At 33.3% G+C, this 24,026-nt stretch overlaps 1 protein-coding gene across 8 annotated transcripts in view; it reads left to right on the forward strand.

The window, feature by feature from the left end:
• Positions 1 to 24,026, forward strand: part of PPP3CB (protein phosphatase 3 catalytic subunit beta) — a 43,517-nt gene that overhangs the window by 16,322 nt on the left and 3,169 nt on the right. For 2 of the 8 annotated variants that reach the window (XM_032470331.1, XM_032470336.1), the window contains exons 5-13: positions 627 to 772; positions 1,037 to 1,176; positions 1,281 to 1,358; positions 1,463 to 1,557; positions 4,280 to 4,405; positions 11,603 to 11,680; positions 16,209 to 16,235; positions 18,317 to 18,401; positions 19,149 to 19,246. In XM_032470331.1, coding sequence (XP_032326222.1) covers positions 627 to 772; positions 1,037 to 1,176; positions 1,281 to 1,358; positions 1,463 to 1,557; positions 4,280 to 4,405; positions 11,603 to 11,680; positions 16,209 to 16,235; positions 18,317 to 18,401; positions 19,149 to 19,246 — 873 coding nt within the window. Of the gene's footprint in view, positions 1 to 626; positions 773 to 1,036; positions 1,177 to 1,280; positions 1,359 to 1,462; positions 1,558 to 4,279; positions 4,406 to 11,602; positions 11,681 to 16,208; positions 16,236 to 18,316; positions 18,402 to 19,148; positions 20,191 to 24,026 lie in introns of those variants that run through there. The other 6 variants (XM_032470334.1, XM_032470337.1, XM_032470335.1 and 3 more) reach the window with 4 other exon arrangements.

The following is a 24,026-nucleotide window of genomic DNA, read 5'->3' on the forward strand; positions in this document are numbered from 1 at the left end:
CTCCAACATATGAATAAAATATTTTCTTTTCTTTTTTTCAATTGGATGGACCTTGAGTTTTGTTGTGATGATGTAGTGATCTTGCGTGTAACAACAAAGTAGTCACTGACTCTTAGAATAAAGTATTAACACCATTATACCTTTAAGTATGGGTCTAATTTTGCCTTACTTGGCCTATAAGAGCTAATATTAGAGATTTGACTTATTTATTTTTAGTAATATTTTATGACTATCTGCTGCATACCCAAAACAAATTTAGAGCAAATATTTTGTCTTCATGAGACCAATAATAATTGGTTATCTTTATTGATTCTTATGGGGCAAGATGCTTGCCTTTAAAAAAAAATTTATATGCACTAAAATTTACTCTTTGTGGTGTTTAGTTCTGAGTTTTGACAAATGCACCACAGTCATGATACAGAAAACTTTTATCATTCCATAAATTCTTTTGTGCTGCTTTTTATACTCAGCCATTTACCCACTCTCAAGCCCTGGCCACCACTTGACTGTTTCCCATGCCTATAGTTTTCTTACCTTGGTTTTTATTAGTCAATTATATATTTATATTTTTAAAATAATCAACAAGTTATATAATTTTTACTTATTTAATTTTTTTATTTTTCTAGGTAAAATTAAATATTCAGAAAGAGTCTATGAAGCTTGTATGGAAGCTTTTGATAGCCTGCCTCTTGCTGCACTTTTAAATCAACAATTTCTTTGTGTTCATGGTGGACTTTCGCCAGAAATACACACACTGGATGATATTAGGAGAGTAAGTGTGTATTTTAGTTCCAAGGGTGATTCCTATTTATAGTACTTTGTTGGATAGAGAGTAGAAGCTTCAAACTTCTCTTCACTGCCAAGATTAGGTAATGGTAAAAATTAATATGCTGATATTTTAAGGAAATATCTTCTAACCATTCATAATAATGTAGTGTGGACAGTATTCAAAGTTGGTACCACTTTCCTATGTCCATTCTATTCTCACTTTTTGACAAGTTATTTCTGTTTTTTGTTTCTTTTCTTTCTTTCACAGTTAGATAGATTCAAAGAGCCACCTGCATTTGGACCAATGTGTGACTTGTTATGGTCCGATCCTTCTGAAGATTTTGGAAATGAAAAATCACAGGAACATTTTAGTCATAATACAGTTCGAGGATGTTCTTATTTTTATAAGTAAGGAAAAATATCACAGTTTAATAACATTTTAGTTGTTAAAATAGCATATGCTTCATATAGAAAACCATTATTTTATTTAATTTACTCTTTTCCCCCCACAGCTATCCAGCAGTGTGTGAATTTTTGCAAAACAATAATTTGTTATCGATTATTAGAGCTCATGAAGCTCAAGATGCAGGGTAAGAATTCTGTTTCCCTGACCCAAATTAACACCTATGTACAAATCAAACTTAGTAACCATGATTGATGCTTTACGATGCATATTAAGCTATTTGTTTTGCAGCTATAGAATGTACAGAAAAAGTCAAACTACAGGGTTCCCTTCATTAATAACAATTTTTTCGGCACCTAATTACTTAGATGTCTACAATAATAAAGGTAAGATGTTGTTGATAAAAAATTGTTAAGCAACTTAGTATCTTAAATGACTCATTTTTAAAAAAATATAATAGAAAAGGGGTATTGTTTAAAACTGTAACTATGCAAATCTCATTATAAAAAAATATAAGATATAAGGGAGGGGAGAGAACAAGAAATAAAAATCCAAAATGTGAAACTTAAGTCATATGTAACCATTCCACAACTTGTCATTCACAAAAACTGCCTTGTAAAAGAATGCTCTGAGTTAAGTATGTCAAAAAATAAACATGATTTTCTCAAACTCCCCTTTCTTAAATCTTTCCCCTTATAATCAAAGGAATGTTTTCTTGTTTGCATAAGGCTACTGCTACTGCTTTGACCATTTTGTGTATTTGCACTGTCTAGCTGTTTAGTTTATTATGTTTTTTGTTTTAAGTTCACTGATCTAGGTTCTTTCCTTTTCTTATTCCCTACTTTTATCTCCAAAGTCTTATCATTGCCCCATGAAGATGTGTAGTTGAGCCTTTGATTAATCAATCTGACCTCCATTCAGGAATTCATTTTTCCCTTTCCTTTCTTTTTACTGTTTTTCTCGTATGTCTTTTTAATTTACTTTCTGTTCTGGTGGTTTCCATTCTCCCTCCTTCTGTCCATATTTGGTCTGTAGTAACTGGGTTTCCTTTAACTTTGAACATAGTTTATTTAGAGGTAATACCAAAGGATCTTGCCAAGGACATTGAAGATGAGCTTGGGTATGTTTATGCAGTTCACATGTTCACAGGAGGAAATTAAGAAGCCAGCTCCTATTCTATCTTGACATGTCTGGAATTCAGTTGACTATGCCATAGTTTCCAGGGTCAGACTAGAGTGGTTGTGCCAGGAGGGAAGAACAGAAAGTTAAAGATTTTTCTAAGAACATTTAGGGAGATAATGAGGTCATTGCTAAATATGGGTCATAGTGTGAGTTCAAAAGAGGAGCAGAATATGAGTTTTTGGAAGATTGGAGGTGATAGAAGATTAAAGCATTTGTCTGAGATCAAACAGGAGCAAGCTGTATAATAACTTTGATACAGAATGTACTAAGAACTCAATACTATGTAAATTACCAAAACAACCATACCATTGACATTAACCAACTTGCTAATCTTTAGAAGCTAGTATCAGTGCAGCCTCCAAGGATTATGCCAGTGCTGAAATATTCCTTTAAATTATATTTTGATTTATAAATTTTGAAACTTCTGTAAAGATACCTAATGAAGTGTGCTTCATTTTTGAAGAGAAACATATCCAAGTTTGGACTCCATTCTCAGAATTGACTTGCTTCATTTAACTTTCTTACTGTAACCTCTCCTTGTCAGTGTTAAAGGAGCTGGTGTTCCTTGCTCAGTTTATTACTGCCTTACTGGTTGTCCTTTGTCAGTTTGACTCAGTAGGTTAAGGGATCACTTTTCTTAGTACTCAGAAAAGAAACTCAAACCGTTGAATCTGTTTTGTCAGAATCAAATGTCTCTTGGTAGTTCTGAGTTTGTACATAGTGTTAGTGATTTGAGTGCTTACGTGATATGGGGTATATTTGTAATGTTTCATTCCATCCAGAAGGCAATTTTCTAGATTCTCTTTCTGTCTCTTTTTTTTAAAGCTGAAAGCTTAATATCAGTCCTTAATTTCTGAGGCTAATACTTCTATTTCATGGGAATTTTATAAGGGAAGCAAACATTACTGGTGAATCCCAAATCTTGGAATGTAACATCTGCGTTTCAGTGCTTTTCATTAAAATGGAAAAAAAAAGTAACCACATAATTATTATAATATTTACAAAGCATTTTATACTTTTATGTACTTTCATGTGAAATACATTCTCTGACCTTAAACTTCTGAGGTAGGCAAGGTGGACATAGAAGTTCTATTTTATAAATGAGAAACAAATTAATTAAATAATTTACTGTTACACAGCTAGCATATGCTGTAGCTTAGATTAGAATCTAGTCCATCTAACCCAGTGTTCTATAAAATAATATAACCAGTTACTGAAATCTGTGTCAGGTTTATTTACGATGTTATTTATATCAACTTACGAAACAGTGGAAAGATACCTGAAATTGAGATGAGTACGTTACCTTTGGGTCATTTGGTTATAATATTTTCTCTTTTGGTATTTTAATGGAATTTTTCTCTAAATGAAGTAAAATGTTTCTTTTTAGTAGTTTCACTTGATTTCTCATAATACCTGAAATAAATACATTCATACATTCATAAGTAAAATATTCCAAATTGATTTTTTTCTTGCCTTTTTTTCTCTTTATTTCCATTTAGCTGTCCTTTTTAGGTTGCCTGCAACTAAAAAGACCCTCTTAAATTCCTCCAACTTGTATGAACTTTTAAACCTAGAAAATTGCTCATTACCATTCTGTGTTTCCTCTAAAAATTGAGTTTTCACAATTTTGGATTTAGTAAAATTGCACGTTTGTCATTGGATTATAAAGTAAAACAAGTATTCTGGAAAGAATCTGGAAGTTTCATTAGTAATAACAAGTGAAGATCTGACAATGCTCTATATAGAAGTATGTTTTAAAAAGAATTACTGCTAAAAATTAGTTCCTACTTCCCTTTACTAGCCCTTATTCCAGTCACTCCTTGATTCCCCACCCCTTTAAAAAGATATTTCTCTGCTTTTATGTGTTTTATAGACTTTTGGAGCTAAAGACAAATTGTTACACTGACATTCAAACTTATCTTGCAGCTGCTGTATTAAAGTATGAAAATAATGTGATGAATATTCGACAGTTTAACTGTTCTCCACATCCTTACTGGTTGCCCAATTTTATGGATGTCTTCACATGGTCTTTACCATTTGTTGGAGAAAAAGGTATAATTTTTATTAAGAAAAATAAATAATTGTTTTATTGCTGTTACATTTACTCCAGTTTACTACTTCAGGCACGTACAACTTGCTAAAGGAAGCTGAAGTCTACTTTCACCATGGGTACAGCTTTACTTGTGTCAGTGGGTGTGTGTATGGGAGCCTCAAAGATATTTTAGTTAGCTGTTTACAGCCCCCATGTGAGGGTGTCTGGGGTACTGGGAGAAGACCTATAAATAGCCTAATGTTGTCTTCAGCTGTTGGGTTTTCTTTCTTTTTTTCTTTAGCTTAAATCATTTATGAAGGAGTGGATGGATAGCTTTGCTTTGGAATGGACACTTTTCCATATTCTAACATCAGTTTTGGGGATGTCATGGCAATTCATAGGAGAATTTAATAATCCTCATTTTGGGCATTGTTAGTCATTTTGTAACAGTTCTGTACTCTCTGAAAAATGATAAAGAGAAATTCAGGTTCTGGCCTAATACTTCTCCTACATGAAAAATATGTATACAACTTTAGTGGTAATGCTTTTCTGATAATTTAGAGAGATTTCTATTAGTATATACTTAATAGGCTTTTTAAGAAAACATAAATGCTATTTAAGAAATTTTGTTTCTGTATTTTATTCTAGTTTTATAGAGCACTTAAGATTTCCTTACTTTATCACATTCTTCGTTTTCCATTTTAGTGTTAATTTTCCCACGAGGCAATGCCTCAGTTTCCATATGTGGAATACAAGAGTATGAAAGTACAGACATGATTGTAAAACATTTTGTTCTGTATCCCTCTCTATTTTTTTTCACCCCTTATATGTTACAAAATGTTCCTTTCTGTTTGAGATATGTTACTTCTGCCAAGGCAATTTTTGTTCCTAAAATTCAGAGTTAATACTAAAACTGTGTATTGCCTTTGGTCTTCATTAGGTCAGCATTAAGTTAGTATGGAGATAGAATTACCCACTTTAGCATTTGAGAAGGGGGCCAGTAAAGGGCTTAGGTGCAAGGGATATATTACGCTTATAACCTTCTATCTTTGGTATATGAGAAATAGTTCAATCATAGCATCATCAGGCTAAAGGGAATTTAAGAATTCGTCTTGCTCATTCTCCTGCCTCCAGGCTGAACTACAACTCACTATTTTAATATAATATGAGGGGCGGGGCAGGGGGAGGGCAGAGGAAGGAAAATAAAATAGGAGGAAAATGGACATTTCTAATTTGATTTTCTGATGCCTCAACCAAAAGGAAGTATTTCATTATATCTAATGTAATTGTTTATGCTATGAGTATTTAAACAAGGAAATACGTACAAGATAATAAGTTTTCTCAACTAATGCAACTAATGCACCTGTCAGAAACCAGCACATCATAGAATTTTAGATCTCATAGTGAACTTAAAATTGTGTAGTCTAATTCCTTTTGAGAGATGAGAAAATGTAATCTAGTTTCTGTGGATCTCTCATAAGTGAAGAACTGTGGGTTTCTATCACGGATCTTACATTTGAAGTCTGCTACTAAGTTAAGCTTTTGTTCTTTTTTGCCACTGTAAGTCATCTTAGCTATTGTGAGGAAGTATTTAAACCTTTTGACCATTTTTGTTGTTTTTCTGTGGATCTTCTGTAAATTATTCACATCTTTCTAAAAATAAGCTCAGATTTAACAGTATACACAACTAGACATAAGTAGAATCCTAACAGTATACAGTATACACAATCTACAGTATACACAAGTAGAATCCTAACCAATGTTGAGCACAGTAAGAAAATTTTCTCAAACTCTTTGCATATTTTTCCATTTTAATACAGGCTAGCTTTTTAGATAGCCTAATTACTTCTTCATGTTAATGAAAATTTTCTTTTGGTGTGAAAAGCAGCAAATGATACTTCATTTGATTCCATATCAAAAAAGTTAGTTTGACTCTGATTTAGTCCCTGGGAAGAAACTAACCTAAGCCAAAAGCTTCCTTACAGGTTGGTTTAACCCTAAAGTTAGATGAAAGTAGTGTTTTTTAGCCTTTTGGGGGCTTTTTATTTCATAAAAAAAAACTCGTAGAATTTGCAGCATATACAAAAGTAGAATGAATAATACAATGAATTCTTATGTATCAGTTACTCAGCTTTGATAGTTATCAAATCATGGCCAATACTGTGTCATTTATATCCCTAGACACTGTTCCCTGCCCTACATCTAAATTATTTTGAATCAAATCTCAGCTTTTTTTTTTTTTTTTGTATCTATAAATATTTTAGGATCAATCTCAAAGATTGACTCTTTTTAAAAAAAAACTAAAGTACACAAAAACATTTATTAATTTCTTAAACAAAACCCTTTTGATAATTAGATAAAAGTTATGGACTTTTGCCCCAGAAAATTTCATGTGTGAGATATATGTAAAGTCTGTACATACACATAACATTTTGAGGATGCTCAGAGATCTGAAGTGGATTGGTAACCCACGTCAGGTTTATTGGCCCCAATTTAAGAACCTCTGTTCCAGGCAGTCCAAAATGGTGTGACCTTCCATAGAAAGTCATACAGATTGTTTTGAAAGTCTGTTTTATTCAAGGTTAAGGATAGAAAAATATAAGTAAGATATGGGTCTCTGCAGATTAGTGGGGACTTAACATACATAAATAATGATAAAATGTTATGTGGTAAGTATGCCAAGACAAGCATAGTTTTATAGAAATTAATAGAAGGAATTTATCTGTCAGAGGGATATAAGTAATGGTAGAGTTGTTACGGGCAAGAGAATTCTAGATGATAAAGCTTCCCAAGCCAGAGTCTGAAAGCAAGAAACTGACAAATGTTGAGGGGTTCAGTTTGAAGGACAGTAGTAAAAAAAGAATGAAAAGTTAAGTCAGGGTTAGATCACGAGGTTCTTGATGACATACAGAGATAATCTGGAACTATGATAAATAGTGGGAAACAACTGCAACAGAATATGACCACAATAGTCATTTAGAAAAATTACTCTGGTGAAATGAACTAAAAGGAAGACTAGAGGTTAGGAGACCTGTTATAAAGCTATATCAAGAATCTAGTGGAGGAGGGGAAGATACAGCTCAAGTGGTAGAGCACGTGTTTAGCATGCATGAGATCCTGGGTTCAATCCCCAGTACCTCAATTAAAAAAAACAAACTAATAATAAATTAATAAGTAGACCCAATGATCTCTCCTCCCATAAATAAATGAATAAATGAATAAATAAATAATTTTAAAAAACAAATCTAGTGGAAAGGTAATGAAGTCCTAGTAGCATTAGAAATGGAGAGCAGGAGAGAACCACAAGAACTGTAAAAGTAGAATCGATGAGACTTAACAAGATTGCATTGCTTAAGAGGAGGGAATGGTTAAATATAATGTGGAGATTTTGAGTCTGGTAATGATTGTCATTAACACTCTGATGAAAACCCCTGTTGTTCTAGCAGCCCCTCACTCCAGTTATAGCTGCTCTTTATCTTCATTGGGATTGGTAGGCCTTTGACCATGTCATTTTCTTATTAGTTAGATTTCTCCTTGCATCTCTTCTTAACACACCCCAAACTCTGTTTTTCTTTGTCCTATAAATCTTAGCCCCAGTAAAGTCTAACCATTCATTTTCTCCATTTTTACTGTCAAGATGTAGATCACTGCTATAGATATTTATACAGCCTTATGATTTGGTACCACCTTTGACTTCTAGCATTGGCTCTCAATAGTACCCAAACATCCTTTATGTCATTAGTCTGCTTCTTCACTATTTCCCTTAAGATACGTTCTGAAATTTCATCTTTTTTTCTTAAACATTTTCTTTTTTCAGCCACTTCCCTTACTCTCAGAGAAAGCGCATTCCACCAATGGGAGCTTTCTCTACTTACTATTCCCCTCCCTGCTTTATAAACTGCACTCATCTTGAATTTTTATCCTATTGAAGAAGTGACCCTTCCATCCAGGCTAGCCTTTCTAACTTGTCCTTAGATTACATTCTTCTTCTGCTTTTTCAGGAAACTTATTTCATTTGTTAAGTCCTTGGTATCTTCAAACTGTCTCTACTAAGCTCTTTTATAAATTGTTCAAAACTATCTGATCTTTAAATAAAAAATAAGTAACATTTCCCCTGTCTGATACCTTTTCACTGGCTACTTCTATACCGTGACTCTCTTGACTTCCTTCACAGCTAAGCTTCTAGATGAAAAGTACTATATACTTTAAAGCTACTGTTTAGTATCCATAAATGGCTTGGATAAACCTTAACCTGCCACATAGGTCTTTGGAGCCTCCCTACTTTCTTCAGCCTCATTTCTTGTCTTTCTGTTTCACATTCTCTATGTTTCAGCTATGAAACAGCACAGCCAATTTCCTGAATGTACTACTGCTCTTTAAGTTTCATACTTTTTCTCTATTTTTTCATAACAGCTTTATTGAGATACAATTCAAATACCATACAATTAGATTGTATGATTCAGTGGTGTTTAGTATATTCAAGGTTGTGCATCGGTCACTGCAATCAGTTTTGAAACATTTTTATCATCCTCCCGAAGAAACCTTGTCTTCATTAGTAGTCACTCCCTAGATCCCTTCACATATTCTTTCCAATCTTTCACAACCACCAATCTACTTACTGTTTCCACAGATTTACCTGTTCTGGATATTTCATATAAATGGAATCATGCGATATGTAGTCTTTTGCGACTGGGTTCTTTCCATGTTTTCAAGGTTTATTCATGTTGTAACATGAATCAGTACTTCATTCTTTTTTATGACTAAATAATATTCTATTGTATGGATATACCATGTTTTGTTTATTCATTCATCAGCTGATGGACATTTGGTTTTTTCTACTTTTTGACTACTGTAACTAACGCTGCAATGAACATTCCTGTACAATATATTTTCATTTTTCTTAGGTATATAACTGGGAGTAGAATTGCTGGGTCATACTGATAATTTTATGTTTAACCTTTTGAGGACCTGCCAAACTGTTTTCCAAAGCAGCTATATCATTTTATAGTCCCACCAGAAGTGTATAATGTTTCCAGTTTTTCCATATCCTTGCCAACACTTGTTATTATGTATCTTTTAAATTATATATCATTTTTTATTGTAGCTGTCATATTGTAAATCATTTCCCTAATGAATAATGCTATTGAGTATATTTTCATGTGCTTGTGGGCCATTGGCATATCTTCTTTGAAGAAATGTTTATTTAAATCCTTTATTCATTTTTGAATGAGTTGTCTTTTTATTACTTAGTTGTAAGTAATAGCTCTTAGCTATTATATAGCTCTTAGCTCTTTATATAGTGTAGGTGTAAGACCCATATCAGATATATGATTTGCAAGTATTTTCTCCTGTTCTAAGGATTCTTTTCACTTTCTTGGTGGTGTTCTTTGAAACATGAGAGTTTTTCATTTTGGTGAAGTCTTATTTATTTTTTCTTTTGTTGCTTATGCTTTTGTGTCATGTTTAAGAAACCATTGCCAAGCTCATGAAGATTTACCCTTTTTTTCCTAAAAATTTTATAGCTTTAGTTCTTACATTTAGATCTTTGATCCTTTTTGACTTAATTTTTGTGTGTATGTATGGTGTGAAATGGTGAGTCCATGGTGTGAAATGATGGGTCCGACTTCATTCTTTTGTTTGTGGCTACCTAGTTGTCCCAGCACCATTTGTTAAAAAGACTATTCTTTCCTCACTGAGTTGTTTTGACACCCTTATCGAAATCAGTTGACATTAAATGTGAGGTTTTGTTTTTGGACTCTCAATTCTATTCCACTGATCTGTATGACTACTTATTCTAACTTCTATCTGCCCTCTCCACCTGGCAAACTTCTACTTTATGATTCTTCTACCAAAAGCCTTCCTTTCTTCAGCAGGTCTTTTGCATATCTCTGCATACTTAGAGCATAGTGCTCATCACTTTTTTGTGATATATATATATATATATCTATATATATATCTCCTTCAGTAGTTAGTAAGCTTTTGGAGGGTAGAAATTGGACCTTTTATACCCGAATCCTAGAGCTTTAGCACAGTGCCTGATGTGGTGTGCTATTAATATATTTATAGGAGAAATAATAGGGGAAGTATTGAATTTTGTTTTGGATGAGTTTATTTTTAGATGCCATCAGGCATCTGGGGGCTAATATTCAACAGGCATTTTTATTAATTGAAGTTTATTTATATCTTCCTTTTGTTATTTACTCATTTGTCTGATGCTTATTGAATACCTGTCCTGTGCTTGACATCGTACTGTAGGCTCTGGTGATACAATGGTAAACACAACAACACTCTGTCCTTATGAAGCTTTCATTCGAGTAGAGGAAACAGACAGTATACAGATAGTCTAGGGGAGGGTATAGCTCAAGTGGTAGAGTGAGCACTCAGCACACATGAGGTCCAAGGTTCAATCCCCAGGACTTTCTCTAAAATGAACAAACAAACAAACCTGATTACCCCCTCACCTCCAAAAAAGTAAAGCAACAACAACAACAAAGCCAGTCTAAGACAGTTGACAATAAAACCAACCAGGAAGTCCAGAGTTTGAAGGAGAGGTCAAGACTGGCAGTAATGGATGGAATTACCAAGAGGTTGAACATATGAAAAGAACAAGACTGCAGATAGAACCTAGAGAATATCCAGATTTTGAGGTGAAATAGTCTACAAGGTAGAAAACCCAGACGGGTAGAATCCCAGAATCCAGGGGAAAAGAGAAGGCAAAAATATGTAGAATGGTGAAGGAGGATTAAGCCTAAGAAAGAACCATGGGCTCCAATTGTTAGATAGTCATTAGTAATCTTAAGAATTAAGTGCCAGGGGAGTTACTGGAGCTAGTTTTTAAAAGACTGAATCCTAGGACTTCTTGAAACAGTAGAACTGTGCCATGGTTTTTCCTTACTCCTTTTCCTATATCCATAAGTGAAGAATTTAAATGTGTTTATCTAGGTGTGATCTATCTCTGTTCTTATCCCTATGGAGCATTTTTTTTTCTGAGAGGCCTGGAAACTTACTCCATAAAGAATCTGTCGCAGACTTCTTAGCCATTGAATTTCTTTCATTTTGAAAACCGTTATAAGTTTTAATTTCATCATTTTTGCTATCAGAATATGTTAGTGTTCTTGGGTGAAAATCATTTGGCCATTATACGAATAGTTGCCCTGTATACATATAGACAGTTGACTATGGTCAGCTAATGTGTAACTGTATTTCTTTTTTAATAGTGACAGAGATGTTGGTAAATGTTCTGAGTATTTGCTCTGATGATGAACTGATGACTGAAGGTGAAGACCAGTTTGATGGTATGATTATTCATTTTACTGTTTTTTTGTTGTGAAATGATATCTTTTAACTGTCCAGCTTCAATATACTCTTGTAAAATACAGTCATTCCTCTCAAATGGCTATGCTATTTGATAAGTGACAAGTCACTTTTTCAGGTTTTATTTTAAGATTTTAAAATAATTTTAGTGATTTTTTTTTTTCTGTTGGTATGGGGAAGAAAATAAATTTTGGGAAAGGGGAAATTTGGAAGAAAGAACAGAAGGAAAGGAAATTGAAGTACTAAAAGAATGTGGTTCTTCATGAGTATGGACACTATTTAGAGAAGAGAGGATAAAAATGCTTTTTATTTCATAGGTACAGTATTAGTGCATTAGAAACATACCTGCATCCAGTATTGTGGTCACTTCTTCCTTCCAAAAACTAAAGTAGGCTGTTCCCAACTTATGAGTGGTTGTGTACTAAGAGACCACTTGTTAGTTTAGTTTGAGATTCAGAAAGCATTTTTTTCACAGAAAGAGTTATACATGGTTGTTAGTTCTAATGTAAGCCAACCAGCCTATGTACCTAATGTGCATTTATAGTATAAATTAATACCATAGGAACAAAATTCCTTTTATTTTTATGTTTTGAAGTTTTTATTTAAAACTTTTAAATTTAAATATTTATTTATATTTAATTAATTGAATAAATAAAAACGTAGACAATTTGTAAGCTAAAAACTGTTTCCTTCCATATTCCCGTCACATCTTTGTTGCAGCATACTTTTCATAGTTGTAACCAGTATATAAATGTTTCCATGTATTAAACATGGTCTAATAGTGCTGAAATTTGATAGCTACATATTTCTAAGTATATTAATACACCAAAATCTTTGTAGTTAATCTTATATTGTGTAGCATTTGGGTTGCTTTAAATTATTCTTATTATGAATAGTATACAATAAATATATTTGTACAACAGTTTTTTTTTTTTTTCCTTCCTGGAATAAATTTCTTGAAGAGAGTTACAGAGTTAAAGAATATGAAGAGTTTTAGTTTCATTATTTTAGCTCAGAACTGCCAGACAACTTTGAGAAGAACTGGACCAATATGAAGTGTTTCCAGTAGTGATTCCATAGACCTATTTCTCCACAGGCCCACCTAATTGGATTTTGGTCATTTTGACTTACTTTGCTTGATGGCTATATAGTAGTAAATTACAGTTGGTTTAATTTACATTTCTTTGAATTTTAATGATGTTAAGGAAGAAAATAACTGCTTTCGCAACTTTGTAAACTGCCCCTCTCAAGTGACCATTTACCAAGTAAAATCTGAGTAAAAACTATTTAGAAATTTCTCTACTTACAAATAGATTTGATTCTTAATCATTTGTAAGTCCATTTGTTGAAAGTACAAAGTGACTGTATATTAGTGTCTGCTATTGCCATCTGTTGGTGGCAGGCAGAGATGTGCTTTTATTCTGGCTTATAGTTTTGTTAACTGAAATAAATTATATATATCAGTTCTTTTTTGATTTGGATAATAAGCTTTAATGAGTAATATTTATTTTTCCTTATTTTAATTCTCCTTTTGATGTTTGTGTAGAAGTTTTTAGTTGTAACATATTTTATCATATCTGTCTTTTCCATAAAAACTTTTAAGTATTATAATTAAATATTTCTTTTACCTATTCTGCTACTACTGTTGTAAGACTAGGTCTAGGTTCAGATTCTAGTTCCTCATAGTGGCTATGTGATCTCAGGCAAGTTACTTAACCTTTCTGAGCCTCAAGTTTTCTTATCTTCAAAATAAAGGTAACAGTACCTACATCATAATGTTACAGATATTGATATAATGATTGAAATAATTTTTGTACATATCCCACCAATTTTTTTGAGTTTTCTATTAATTTATCTAGTTGGAGTTTTAATTGATATGACATTAAATCTATATCTGAATCTAGGAATTGTAAAAAAAAATTTAAGTTTCTAAAGTCAAAATCTCTTGCTCTATATAATTCATTCATTTACTGTAAATATTCCCTTTAGTATATTTAATATAAAATTATTCCATTTAAAATTACATAGTTTTTTTTGAAAAAAATTATTACCAAGTTTAATTAGTACTTCAGTGTTTCAAATTCTTATTGGTATTGCAACTGGTAGCTCTCTAAACGTATTTTCTAACTGTATAAAGGAATTATATATTTGTGTATTTATCTTATTCAGCAACTTGGGTCAGCAGAATTATTTCCAATGGTAATTTTATTTTGTTTTCCTTAACTTTAAAAAATATTCCATTTGCATGAGGCTGATATTGTTAGTTACTTCTACATTTTTATTTCTTTTTCTTTAAAAATTTGTGTCAATATTGCTAATAGTGTGTTAAATAGGAGTAGTGGTAGGTGATGCTTTAGTCCTTTCTCTATAGTGAAAAGGAAAAAAGTTTCCTTTTTAAGTCTAATACAGTACTTGGTTTAGATACTGATGATTTATTTGAAGATAGACACTAAATATTTCTGGGGACTCAACCAGGAATAAATATAAAGTTTTATTATATTCATTCTAATTAGCTTTCATGTATTTTATCAACATTTTCCCTATCAATGATAGATAATGCTGTTTATCCACTTGTTTTATCATTTTTACACTCCAGGGATGAGTCAAATTTGATCATTAAAGAGGAAGTGTAGTTTAGTGAAAAAGATCAATGGTTCAGGTGTCTTGGTGCTACCATTATATCTAGCTGTGTAATCTTGAGGAAGTCACCTAACTTCTCAGAATCTTCTCATCTATAGATTGAGGGAATAGAGAGAATGAAAATTCTTCCCCACTCTTAAGTAATTAAAAAAATTGGTAAGTATCATTATGACAGCGTTTCTTTGGGAAAATACACTGAGTTCCAGCTTTGAATACTAGAAATAGATCTCCCTTCACTGCCAACATGGCAGGTGCAGTTACTCCTTATTTCTTCACCCTTCCACTATCAAGTATTAACAGTAGGTACTCCAAGAAAATTTTAAGAATATGGGTCTGGGAGTTTGCATCGAGGAATGAGAGTGGTTTTGGGGAGAAAGAAAATTGAGGAATGGAGGAAAGGGGAGGAGTTTAGGAGAGATACTAGGATGAGATAGAGAAAAGAGCTACTGGAACTAGGTTTGTTTCCCTTTCTTACTCATATTCCCTTATTTCTTCCCCTTAACTCTGTCTTTTCTCCTTTTCCTTTCACCACAATAACATGCCTTCTGTCTTCTCCTTCCCCTTTTCCTGCTCAGCAGTAGAACCATCCTATGGACTGGGCCTGGGGAGAAATCTGGCTTAGATGGAAAACTTGTTGGGGTGGGCATTGCTGTGGAGGAAGAATAAGGGTTTAGCTTTTCAATGGGGAAGGGAGAGAGTAGGATTGGAGATTTCCCAGTGGCGGGAAGGAAAGAGTAGTTTTTGCGTATTCAAGGCAGAAATTGGTTAAAGAAATAACTTTTTTTTTAAGTGATGGAGTTTGGTATTCTGTATTGTGTAATGTACATGTGGGTTTATTTTTAAAGGCAAAAATTTACATAAACATATTGCATGTATAAATGCACATAGCCTTCCTTTTAGAGGTATTATGTAATCATTAAAGAAAGTTTTTGAACACTAATTTCTGTGATATTTAGAATGCATACTATTTCTTTCAGTTATTTATCTTTTGTGTTGAGTTGGGTAAAGGAAATACATAATCCATATTGTTATAGTTTTACTAAACTAAAACTTTGCCGTTTCCTATAGTGGAATCATGTATCTCAGCATTAGAATGGAAAGCTCAAATGAAACATCTCTGCTGCCTACTCTTAGAACTATTACTTGCTTTAAAACAATCTGTTGCTATTTCTGCAAAAAGATGTTCCTCAAATTCCCAGATTGGATTGGGAACAGACAGCACATACTGATGATCCTGAGTATGTGCAAAAGTTCTGCAATTCAGATTCAAGAAATTGTGTGTTATTATTATGGAGTGTGGGAGACTTAGCCTTTCCTTAATTGGGAGTGGGTAAGGTTTTCCACTGAGGTAGTTTATAAAGTTACCTACATTTCTCTGTGTATACTACAGATTTTGCAGATGTTGGTGTCCTTGAAGAACCACATGAGTTTGTATCTCATTTGTGTCATTACCTTTCACTTAACATACTTCCATGAGTGACACATTTCCTTAGGGGTATTAATATAAATGTGCGATTGTTGTTAGCACAGTCTTTTATCAGTCTTATGTGTTTTCACGTGTTTTTTTCTGTCCCTAATTTGTCTACTTTCATCAAATATTATAGTCATTCTATCCATAATTTCTTCTGAACACATATCTTTTAAGAAATCTTTCCTTTAGAGCTCTACCCAGTGGCATCCCTCTTTTATTTCCCAGATCCTACAGTACTACATTTTTCAAATTTCAAATATGAGGGCCTTCATTTTTCTCCCTTTCTTTCTACATTCATTCTTCAGTACCACTGCCAAGTTAAATCTCTATCTTTTTATTTGTCTCAACCACCTTTTCTCCATCATTCACTTCCTTTTTTCTGGACTCTCCATCTGAAGAACGGCTCATATATGGCAATAAAAAAGGTACAGACCAGACAGAGTAACATTGTTTTGAAATATGACTTCATAAGTTGTCCTCATGTCCATGTAAGTTAGCATATTCATTGAGTATATTTATGCAGAGTCCTCTTGGGCCTTATGCAAATTTAGTTTAAGTTTTATCTAAGTTAGAATTTGATGTTTTTAGAAGTCATATTCCAAGATATCTGTCTTTCTGTGCATGGAAATATTTTTCCCTCTTTTTCATTCCTCTTGTTTTAAAATTTCATTCTTTTGCTTATTTGTAATGTTTTGTACTTTTCCCTGCATGACTAGGGGTGTTTGATTGTCTGTCTTATTCCCCAAAGTAATTTTACTGTGGACATTTACTTTAATATTATGCATGATGTGTTTGTAAACTGATTTAAAAATCCTGATTTATAAAGTGTTTTTATATTCCAGTGAATTTTTAATTTGAAATCAGTATTGTTTACATATCATTCGGTTTTATAGATACATATAAATTAAGGCTGAAAATATGAATGTATCTCATTACAGCCCTCCTCCCCATCCCCATACTCCTCTTCCCCAGCTTTGCTATTTTTAAAACTCTGTCAATTTTAAAACAAAATATCTATATTAATTTATTTGAAGAGAATCAGACTTACCTTATGTCCTTGAACAAGACACTTAATAAACTTAGTTTGTTTGTCTATAAAATGAGGCAGTTGAACTTTGCAATATCTCTACTGTCTCTTCAAATTCTAATGTTCAATGATTCTGAGACTCTTAAGTAATGTTTTTGGCATCTTGAAAATACCTGTGTAGTGCCATGGTGCCTACACAGTTCTGGACTTATAAAAGCTGTAGCTTCAGTGCTCATCATATTACCCTTAGAGGGATAACCCTTAATATTACCCTTAAAGGTGTATCATAAACATGGTTGTGGAGCCTGTTTTCTTTAAAGTATGTCTTTTGTTTCGTCTTAGAAATTGGATTTCTTTTTCCTTGCAGTAAGATCCAGTCATCATCTTAGGTTTTAATTATATGTATTTGTGGGCTGCTTGAATTTTAAATGAGATGCTCTAGCCGAGAAGACTTTTGGTTGTTCAGACCTCTGTATACCTCAGGCCCTTTTTGGTGTAGTGTCTTTAGCCTCTCCTTAACCTTCTCCTCAACCGCAGTGCTTCTATATGTGTGTTTTTCATCATGTTGAAGCACAGTTCTAAAGAACCTCACTCTTGGGTCCAGAATGATTCTAGTTGCTATATATGAGATAACAGGACAGAGGTTGTTGTTCTTTCTGGAGGCCAAGGGAAGGAAGATACAACCTATGAGTCTTTCTTCAGCCAAAGATTCTGTTATTTTGGTACATTCTCTTTTGTATCAGTGATAAGCAGCACAGCTAACCCTTTGGAGATGAAGCATTAGTGATCCTTTAGTTTTTAGGAGAGTTTTTCCCATTGCTCACTCTCCTTGTGTCATACTCACCTAGGAATGTAAGAACTTGTATATATTTGCATGACCGTAGAGGACACCTAGTCCATGAGGTTGAGATGTGCATTGTTAAAATGCTGATATGGTCCTTAGTTCTGAGTCACCTGTCCAGTAATTGCTTCATATCATTGTTTTCAGACCAACTTAGAGCAAGGAAACTTACTTTGTTGTAGTCTGATGGGATATTTCCAGCCTGCATGTCAAAGGCTTTTATGATAATCAAACAGAAGGCTGTAGGCTATTACCAGTTCTTGTCTGTTAGTCTGCATGCCATAGGCTCTCATGAGAATTAAACAGACTATAGAATTATTACCATTTTTTCTTGTCCTCTGGTTTGTGATACAGGTTGGGCTCTAGTTTCTTTCCCATTGCTGCTTTACTGATTAGTCAGTAGTCTGAGAGTCATACAAGTTTGTGGATTACTTTTCATTTGTATCTGATTCAGATCCCAGTACTAGACCAGTGCTGAGCTAAACATTGAAGGAGTAAGAAGCTTTTTGGCATGAGTTCATCTAGCTGGTGGCAGGGGGCTTGGTGTTGGTTCACATGAGTGTGAAACAGGCTAATAGAATGGTACAGATGTGGATGCCCTAAACTTGAGTCTTTCTTTCTATTTATTCCATTGAAAGTAGGTTCAGCTGCAGCCCGGAAAGAAATCATAAGAAACAAAATTCGAGCAATTGGCAAGATGGCAAGAGTCTTCTCTGTTCTCAGGTAATTATATATTTTCCCAATTATTTGTTTTACAGAAATTAGTTTTATTGTGCTCTTTTACAAGCAATGTCCTGTTTAATATCTGAAAGCAATACAGTAGCATTCTTCCTATGAAGTTAGTTGCATATTTACATGTTTAGGAAGGGAACACAAGTCCCTTTGAAACTAGTGTTTTTGACCCTTGTGATTATTTACTCACCTTTGGTATCTCTTGTCCTTCTGTGATGAAAGTGTTAGATCTACACCTTGAAAATTAGAGCAGGATAAGAGGGAGGGGGCACTTTTTAGAGTGTTCCTGATGAACTTGCTCATCCATATGGGAAGTCCCTTTTGTCTTCTTGGGGTTAATTCAGGAAGACCAGGTTTATGGGGGCACAGGAATGGGTGTTTTGCAAAAATTTGTTTGCAATAATTTGTTTGCAAAACTGATTATATTAGATATTTGAACTTTAAAGCACATGAAATACCATATTTTCACAATTTTATGATACCCATTGCTGATGACTCTCACCCTGTATTTAATAAAGACTTTCAAGAGAAACAATATACATTTCAGTTGTAAGGCATACCCTCTTATATGACACATTTAGAATGTAGAAAAATGTATATCTTGGAATTGAAGAAAATAGGATAATAGCAATGAATGTCCTAAGTTATATATATGGCCTACACCTGGGCCACATCTCTTCTTTTACACTAGGAACTTGTTGGAAGTCTCTGATGTTTATTATCTTCTCTCTGCTACAGGGAGGAGAGTGAAAGTGTGCTGACACTCAAGGGCCTGACTCCCACAGGGATGTTGCCTAGTGGAGTGTTGGCTGGAGGACGGCAGACCCTACAAAGTGGTAATGATGTTATGCAACTTGCTGTGCCTCAGATGGACTGGGGCACACCTCACTCTTTTGCTAACAATACACATAATGCATGCAGGGAATTCTTTCTGCTTTTTAGTTCCTGTCTTGGCAGCTGACACAGGCAGAATACTATATATGATAGGTAGTCTCTGATTAATAACCTGACCGGAGCAGAAAATTGATAGAATGGGTGTTCCTTTCAATTGAAAATAATGATCAGTCTCTCAGATTTTCATGAAATGATCTGGGAGTAACTCATATCATAATGTCTGAAATATTTATTTATTCGTTTGTCTAATGCACCCTTTTCTTTTTAAAGCCTCAATTTCAGAATGTGAATCAAGGATATCCACATTACTAAAATGGAAATGTAATTCCACGTTTCTTATTTTTAGTTTTTTTAATTTATGTAATTGTATTAGACTATGCTTATATTTTCAGATACTTAATTTTAGAATTAACAATCTGCTTGGGCCCCAGAACATTACTTATGCACTTCACTTGCCAAAAGATTTGTGCAAGGTTTTGTACCCTGGGAAATGATGCCAAAGTTTGTTTTCTGTGGTGTTTGTCAAATGTTCTATGTATAATTGACTGTCTGTAACATGCTGTTTCCTTCCTCTGCAGATGTAGCTGCTTTCCTAAATCTGTCTGTCTTTCTTTAGGTTAGCTGTATGTCTGTAAAAGTATGTTAAATTAAATTACTTTATCAGACACTTGTCTGTCTTTTGATGTAGAAGCAACGTTGTAGCACCTTGTTTTGAGGTTTGCTGCATTTGTTGCTGTACTTTGTGCATTCTGAACATGAATGTAATATTAGATATTAAGTCATTGTTATAAGGGGTTGAATTTAAATCCTGTAAGTCAAAATTGAAAGGGTGTTATTAAGTGTGCCTTTATTTTGCATGAAAATAAAAAGAATTATACATAAAGAATTCCTGTAATCTGGCTCATTGAATATCTTATATTAAAAAAAAATAAGTTTTTTTGGCGTAAATATCTGTGTAAATACTGGGTTAACTTTTTGAAAGCCCGTTACAGATTAAATAAAAGAGAGTGATGTAGTGATGTGGATGTTGTAGACTATACACAGTAACCCACAACTTTCCCTTGTGGTTGGAAACCAGAAAATGTGATATGAAAAGCCTTAATTTATGTTTTATTGTAGCCACTTTTTATAGCCCTCCAAGGGTCATTGCTGTATTAAAACAAGCAGCAACAGATCTGGTATTTTCCTTAGTCATGATTAGCAGTGTCGTTTTTGGTGTTATAATTAGTGAATTTTTTAAAAGCAAAAAAATAGGAAATTTTAATTTTTAATTTTGAATAAATTTAAATTAGATTAACTTTTCACAATTTCATTTCACTCAGTTTTGTAATAAATGCTTATATAAATAAATAGAATTTTTCCTGTAGACAAATAATTTCTACTTGTAGCCTATACATGTTCTATTTATATGTTATTGTGTTGTCTGCTACCATCACTGGTATATGTGAGATATACAGCTATGTTTTAAAGTTATAGTTTCAAATTTTCACTTAGAATAAGGTTTCTTTTTTTGATTAAAAAAACCTACTTTGATTCTCTTTAAATTTCTTGCCCTCCATTTTTATTATATTGTAAACATAAGAAAAATGAGGGGATTTTTTAAAAAAGGATTTCATTAAAACAAGAAGATCTTAAATATTTAATAAAACTAGCAAAAATGTTAATAAAAAAGGATGAATTTTAATAGCTTGAAAACTGTTATACCCTTCCTCCTCTTAGTTTAGAAAAGGAAAAGAGAACCAAAAGAGTCTCATACTGAAATAAATCTACACTACAGTCATCTCTCGATTATCCTTGGATATATTATTAGTTTTATGTTGTATCCACAGCAAACCTTTTCTTTCAGATTTCACAATTAGCACCTGCTAATTACATGCTTTGTTGATAGCTCAGCACTTCTATTTATTCTTAATTTGCATGCAGCCTGAAGTTCAGTCTTCCAACTTTGAAATCACCCCTAACTGCAGGGAAAGTTTGAAAGACAGCTTTACCTAAGGGAGTGTCTATTCCTGGATTAGAGTGTGTTACTGGATGGTGCTGAGCTTAAGAGGTCCAATTTGGGAAACTAGATAGCTCCCTAGCTCTGCCAGCCGTGATCTTGATGGTGTGGTTTGAGCATTTGGTTGAAGTGATTTCTCTAGCATAAAATAAACCCATTTCGAAACAAATAACAAACCTCATACAAAAGCTGCACCTGTGTGATTTTTAAAAATTTATGTAACATTTTAAATTTTAGTAGACATGACTCCTTAAACTGAGAGTTAAGTATTGCAAAAAAGAAAGGTTTTAAATTCTAAGACCTCCATCCTATTATTGGAAAATAGGAATCATCTTCTCAATAACTTTACAGTTAATTTATGATATTTCTCAAGTGTTTTTATAAACTGCACAACTCTATTGGAGTGGGATTTGATACTCATATTTTATGCACAGTTTCTTCATGGAAATTTAGCTGGGAGCTAGCCCTATAATGCTACCTTCATGCAGACCTATATGGGAAATATGTGGCCATCTCTGTTATAGTAATGTCAATTCCTCTTGATCATTTATCCTGTGTAGTATTGAGGAACATAGTTTGAGAAAGCAGTATATTCAAACTTATTTAAGGCCATATCAAGATGCCCAATACAACTGAAAAAAAAAAATTGAAGAAAAATAGTGGTTTTTAGCTTAATGTTTAAGCTTCAAATGATCATCTTTGAATTCTAAGCTTGACCTGGTATGCAGTTTTGAGTGTGATACTTATTTTGTATTCTGAAAAGAATTTAGGAGCATTTAGAGACCTCAGGAAAGAGCAGAGAATATAAATTGACCTAGAAAATGGTTTTATGTATAAAATTAAAAGCCCATAGAATGATTTCAAAAGTATATTGTCGCATTTCATAATTTGAACAAATTTATTAATAGACTTAAATTATTGTTACACTCAAATAGATACTAATTCTTACAGTGATAACAGTTTTTATTTTTAATTTATTACTAAATATAATACAAAGTATGAAATATTTCATGTAAATCACTTCTGTTACCACAAGCTCTTTAAAACATAGGTTTGGATAGGTGTTTTATTTTTTCCTCATTTAATTTCTAAATTATAAAAGAAAATAGTCCACATTTTGAAGAGTAGGAGTCCCAAGGCTGATTCAATAGAGATGGATCATTTGTCTCAGTTTTCTGTCTGGGCACATTCCAAGAGTATTTTCCAAGTGTACAGGGCTAAATTTTTTAAATGGTAATTTGTACAGTGAATATACAATAAGTATGTCTGCTTTAATTTGTAATGTAATTTGAAAATTAAGAAAAATTAATTCTCCCTTTATTCAGTGTTCATCCTCCTTGTTTGGGGTCCCCAATTCACTTTATTATCTGGCTGAGATCAACAAACTTATCTAATTTAGTCTACTTTAATTCCATATGTTCATCAGTGTCCTTTCACATTAATAACTGCTTTGGATAAAATTTGTCATTTCTAAATCATGTGTACTGCTAAAAGGTCAGTTTAGGAATAATTGTCCTAGCTGACCTTACTGTAGAAGAAGCAAAATAGAAGGGATGGGGCGTTGTTATAAATATTCTGAGTGTGTGCACTTTGGGTAAGGTGAAGAATTGAGAATTGACAATATTGTCCTCTGCAGTCTTTGGCCCTGGTCCTCAATGTGAGTGCTTTATACAGTTTGAACCCAGAAATGAGCTGGAAGATTCTTTGACTACAAAATGTATGACTAAATATGTTGAAATTCTCTTAATGGGCCAGAAACAAGCTATACCAAGAATGCATTTCTCATTTACATGACCTATTTATATGTCTATATCATGAAGTGATTAGGATTTATTGCCTGTAAGACCTCAGTTCTATCTCTTGATTCCTCTCTAATTGTTCAATGGGCTTGAAAAGTAGCCTTTTTATCTTCACTTGAGAATGCAGCCTATTAGTACCTGAAGTAGATTTGAGTTCATGATACACTGAACATAAATGGATTTTTAAGGTTATATATGTTAATATTTTTAGATAGTTGAACACCGATATTAGAATAGAAAGGAAGTTTCTAATAGACCAGAGGAGTCCTTTTAGATTACACGTGAAGGACAGGGCTATGGAACTGAACTGTTCTGTTTAGAATAACTTTCCAAGTTTACTGCCCATAAATTTCATTGTAGGTCATACCAACTTTTGCAGCTTATGCTTTGCCCTATGAATTAGAAGTGACAGGAAAAGCATTGCTGACCCCTTCTAGTTTATATCTTAGGGAACCAGCTGGTGATAAATATTATTCCAGTTAGATGTAAAAGAAAAAGAATCTCCTCCTGTGTACTCTTTTGCTACAATTCTACCATCATAATTTCACCCTAGAGAATTTCCTTGTGATTGTGATGGATGTGATATAATAAACATGTTGGAAAATTCTAAGGCCATCAAAATACTGAATTCAAGATGGGTAATTAATACTAGTGTACACTTGCATGGATGCTGAGGTGTCTGTGTGTATAGTAGGTCTACGTGTTCTGTGCTCTGAGCGATGGTGTCTTAGTGCTGTGTGTAAACTGTGCTGTGTCAGGAATTGGGGGATTGGATGGGGCTCTCTAATATGGGTACTATATATGTTAAATTGCAAATGATGATGTAGTACGGGGTACTGTGATATTTTAAGTGATCATTGCCTTTTCTGCTGTACAATATGACCCTTCTCATCTCTCTCATTCATTTTGCATGCCTCTGCTCAC

Source organism: Camelus ferus, chromosome 29 (genome assembly GCF_009834535.1).
Source record: "Camelus ferus isolate YT-003-E chromosome 29, BCGSAC_Cfer_1.0, whole genome shotgun sequence".
NCBI lineage: Eukaryota > Metazoa > Chordata > Mammalia > Artiodactyla > Camelidae > Camelus > Camelus ferus.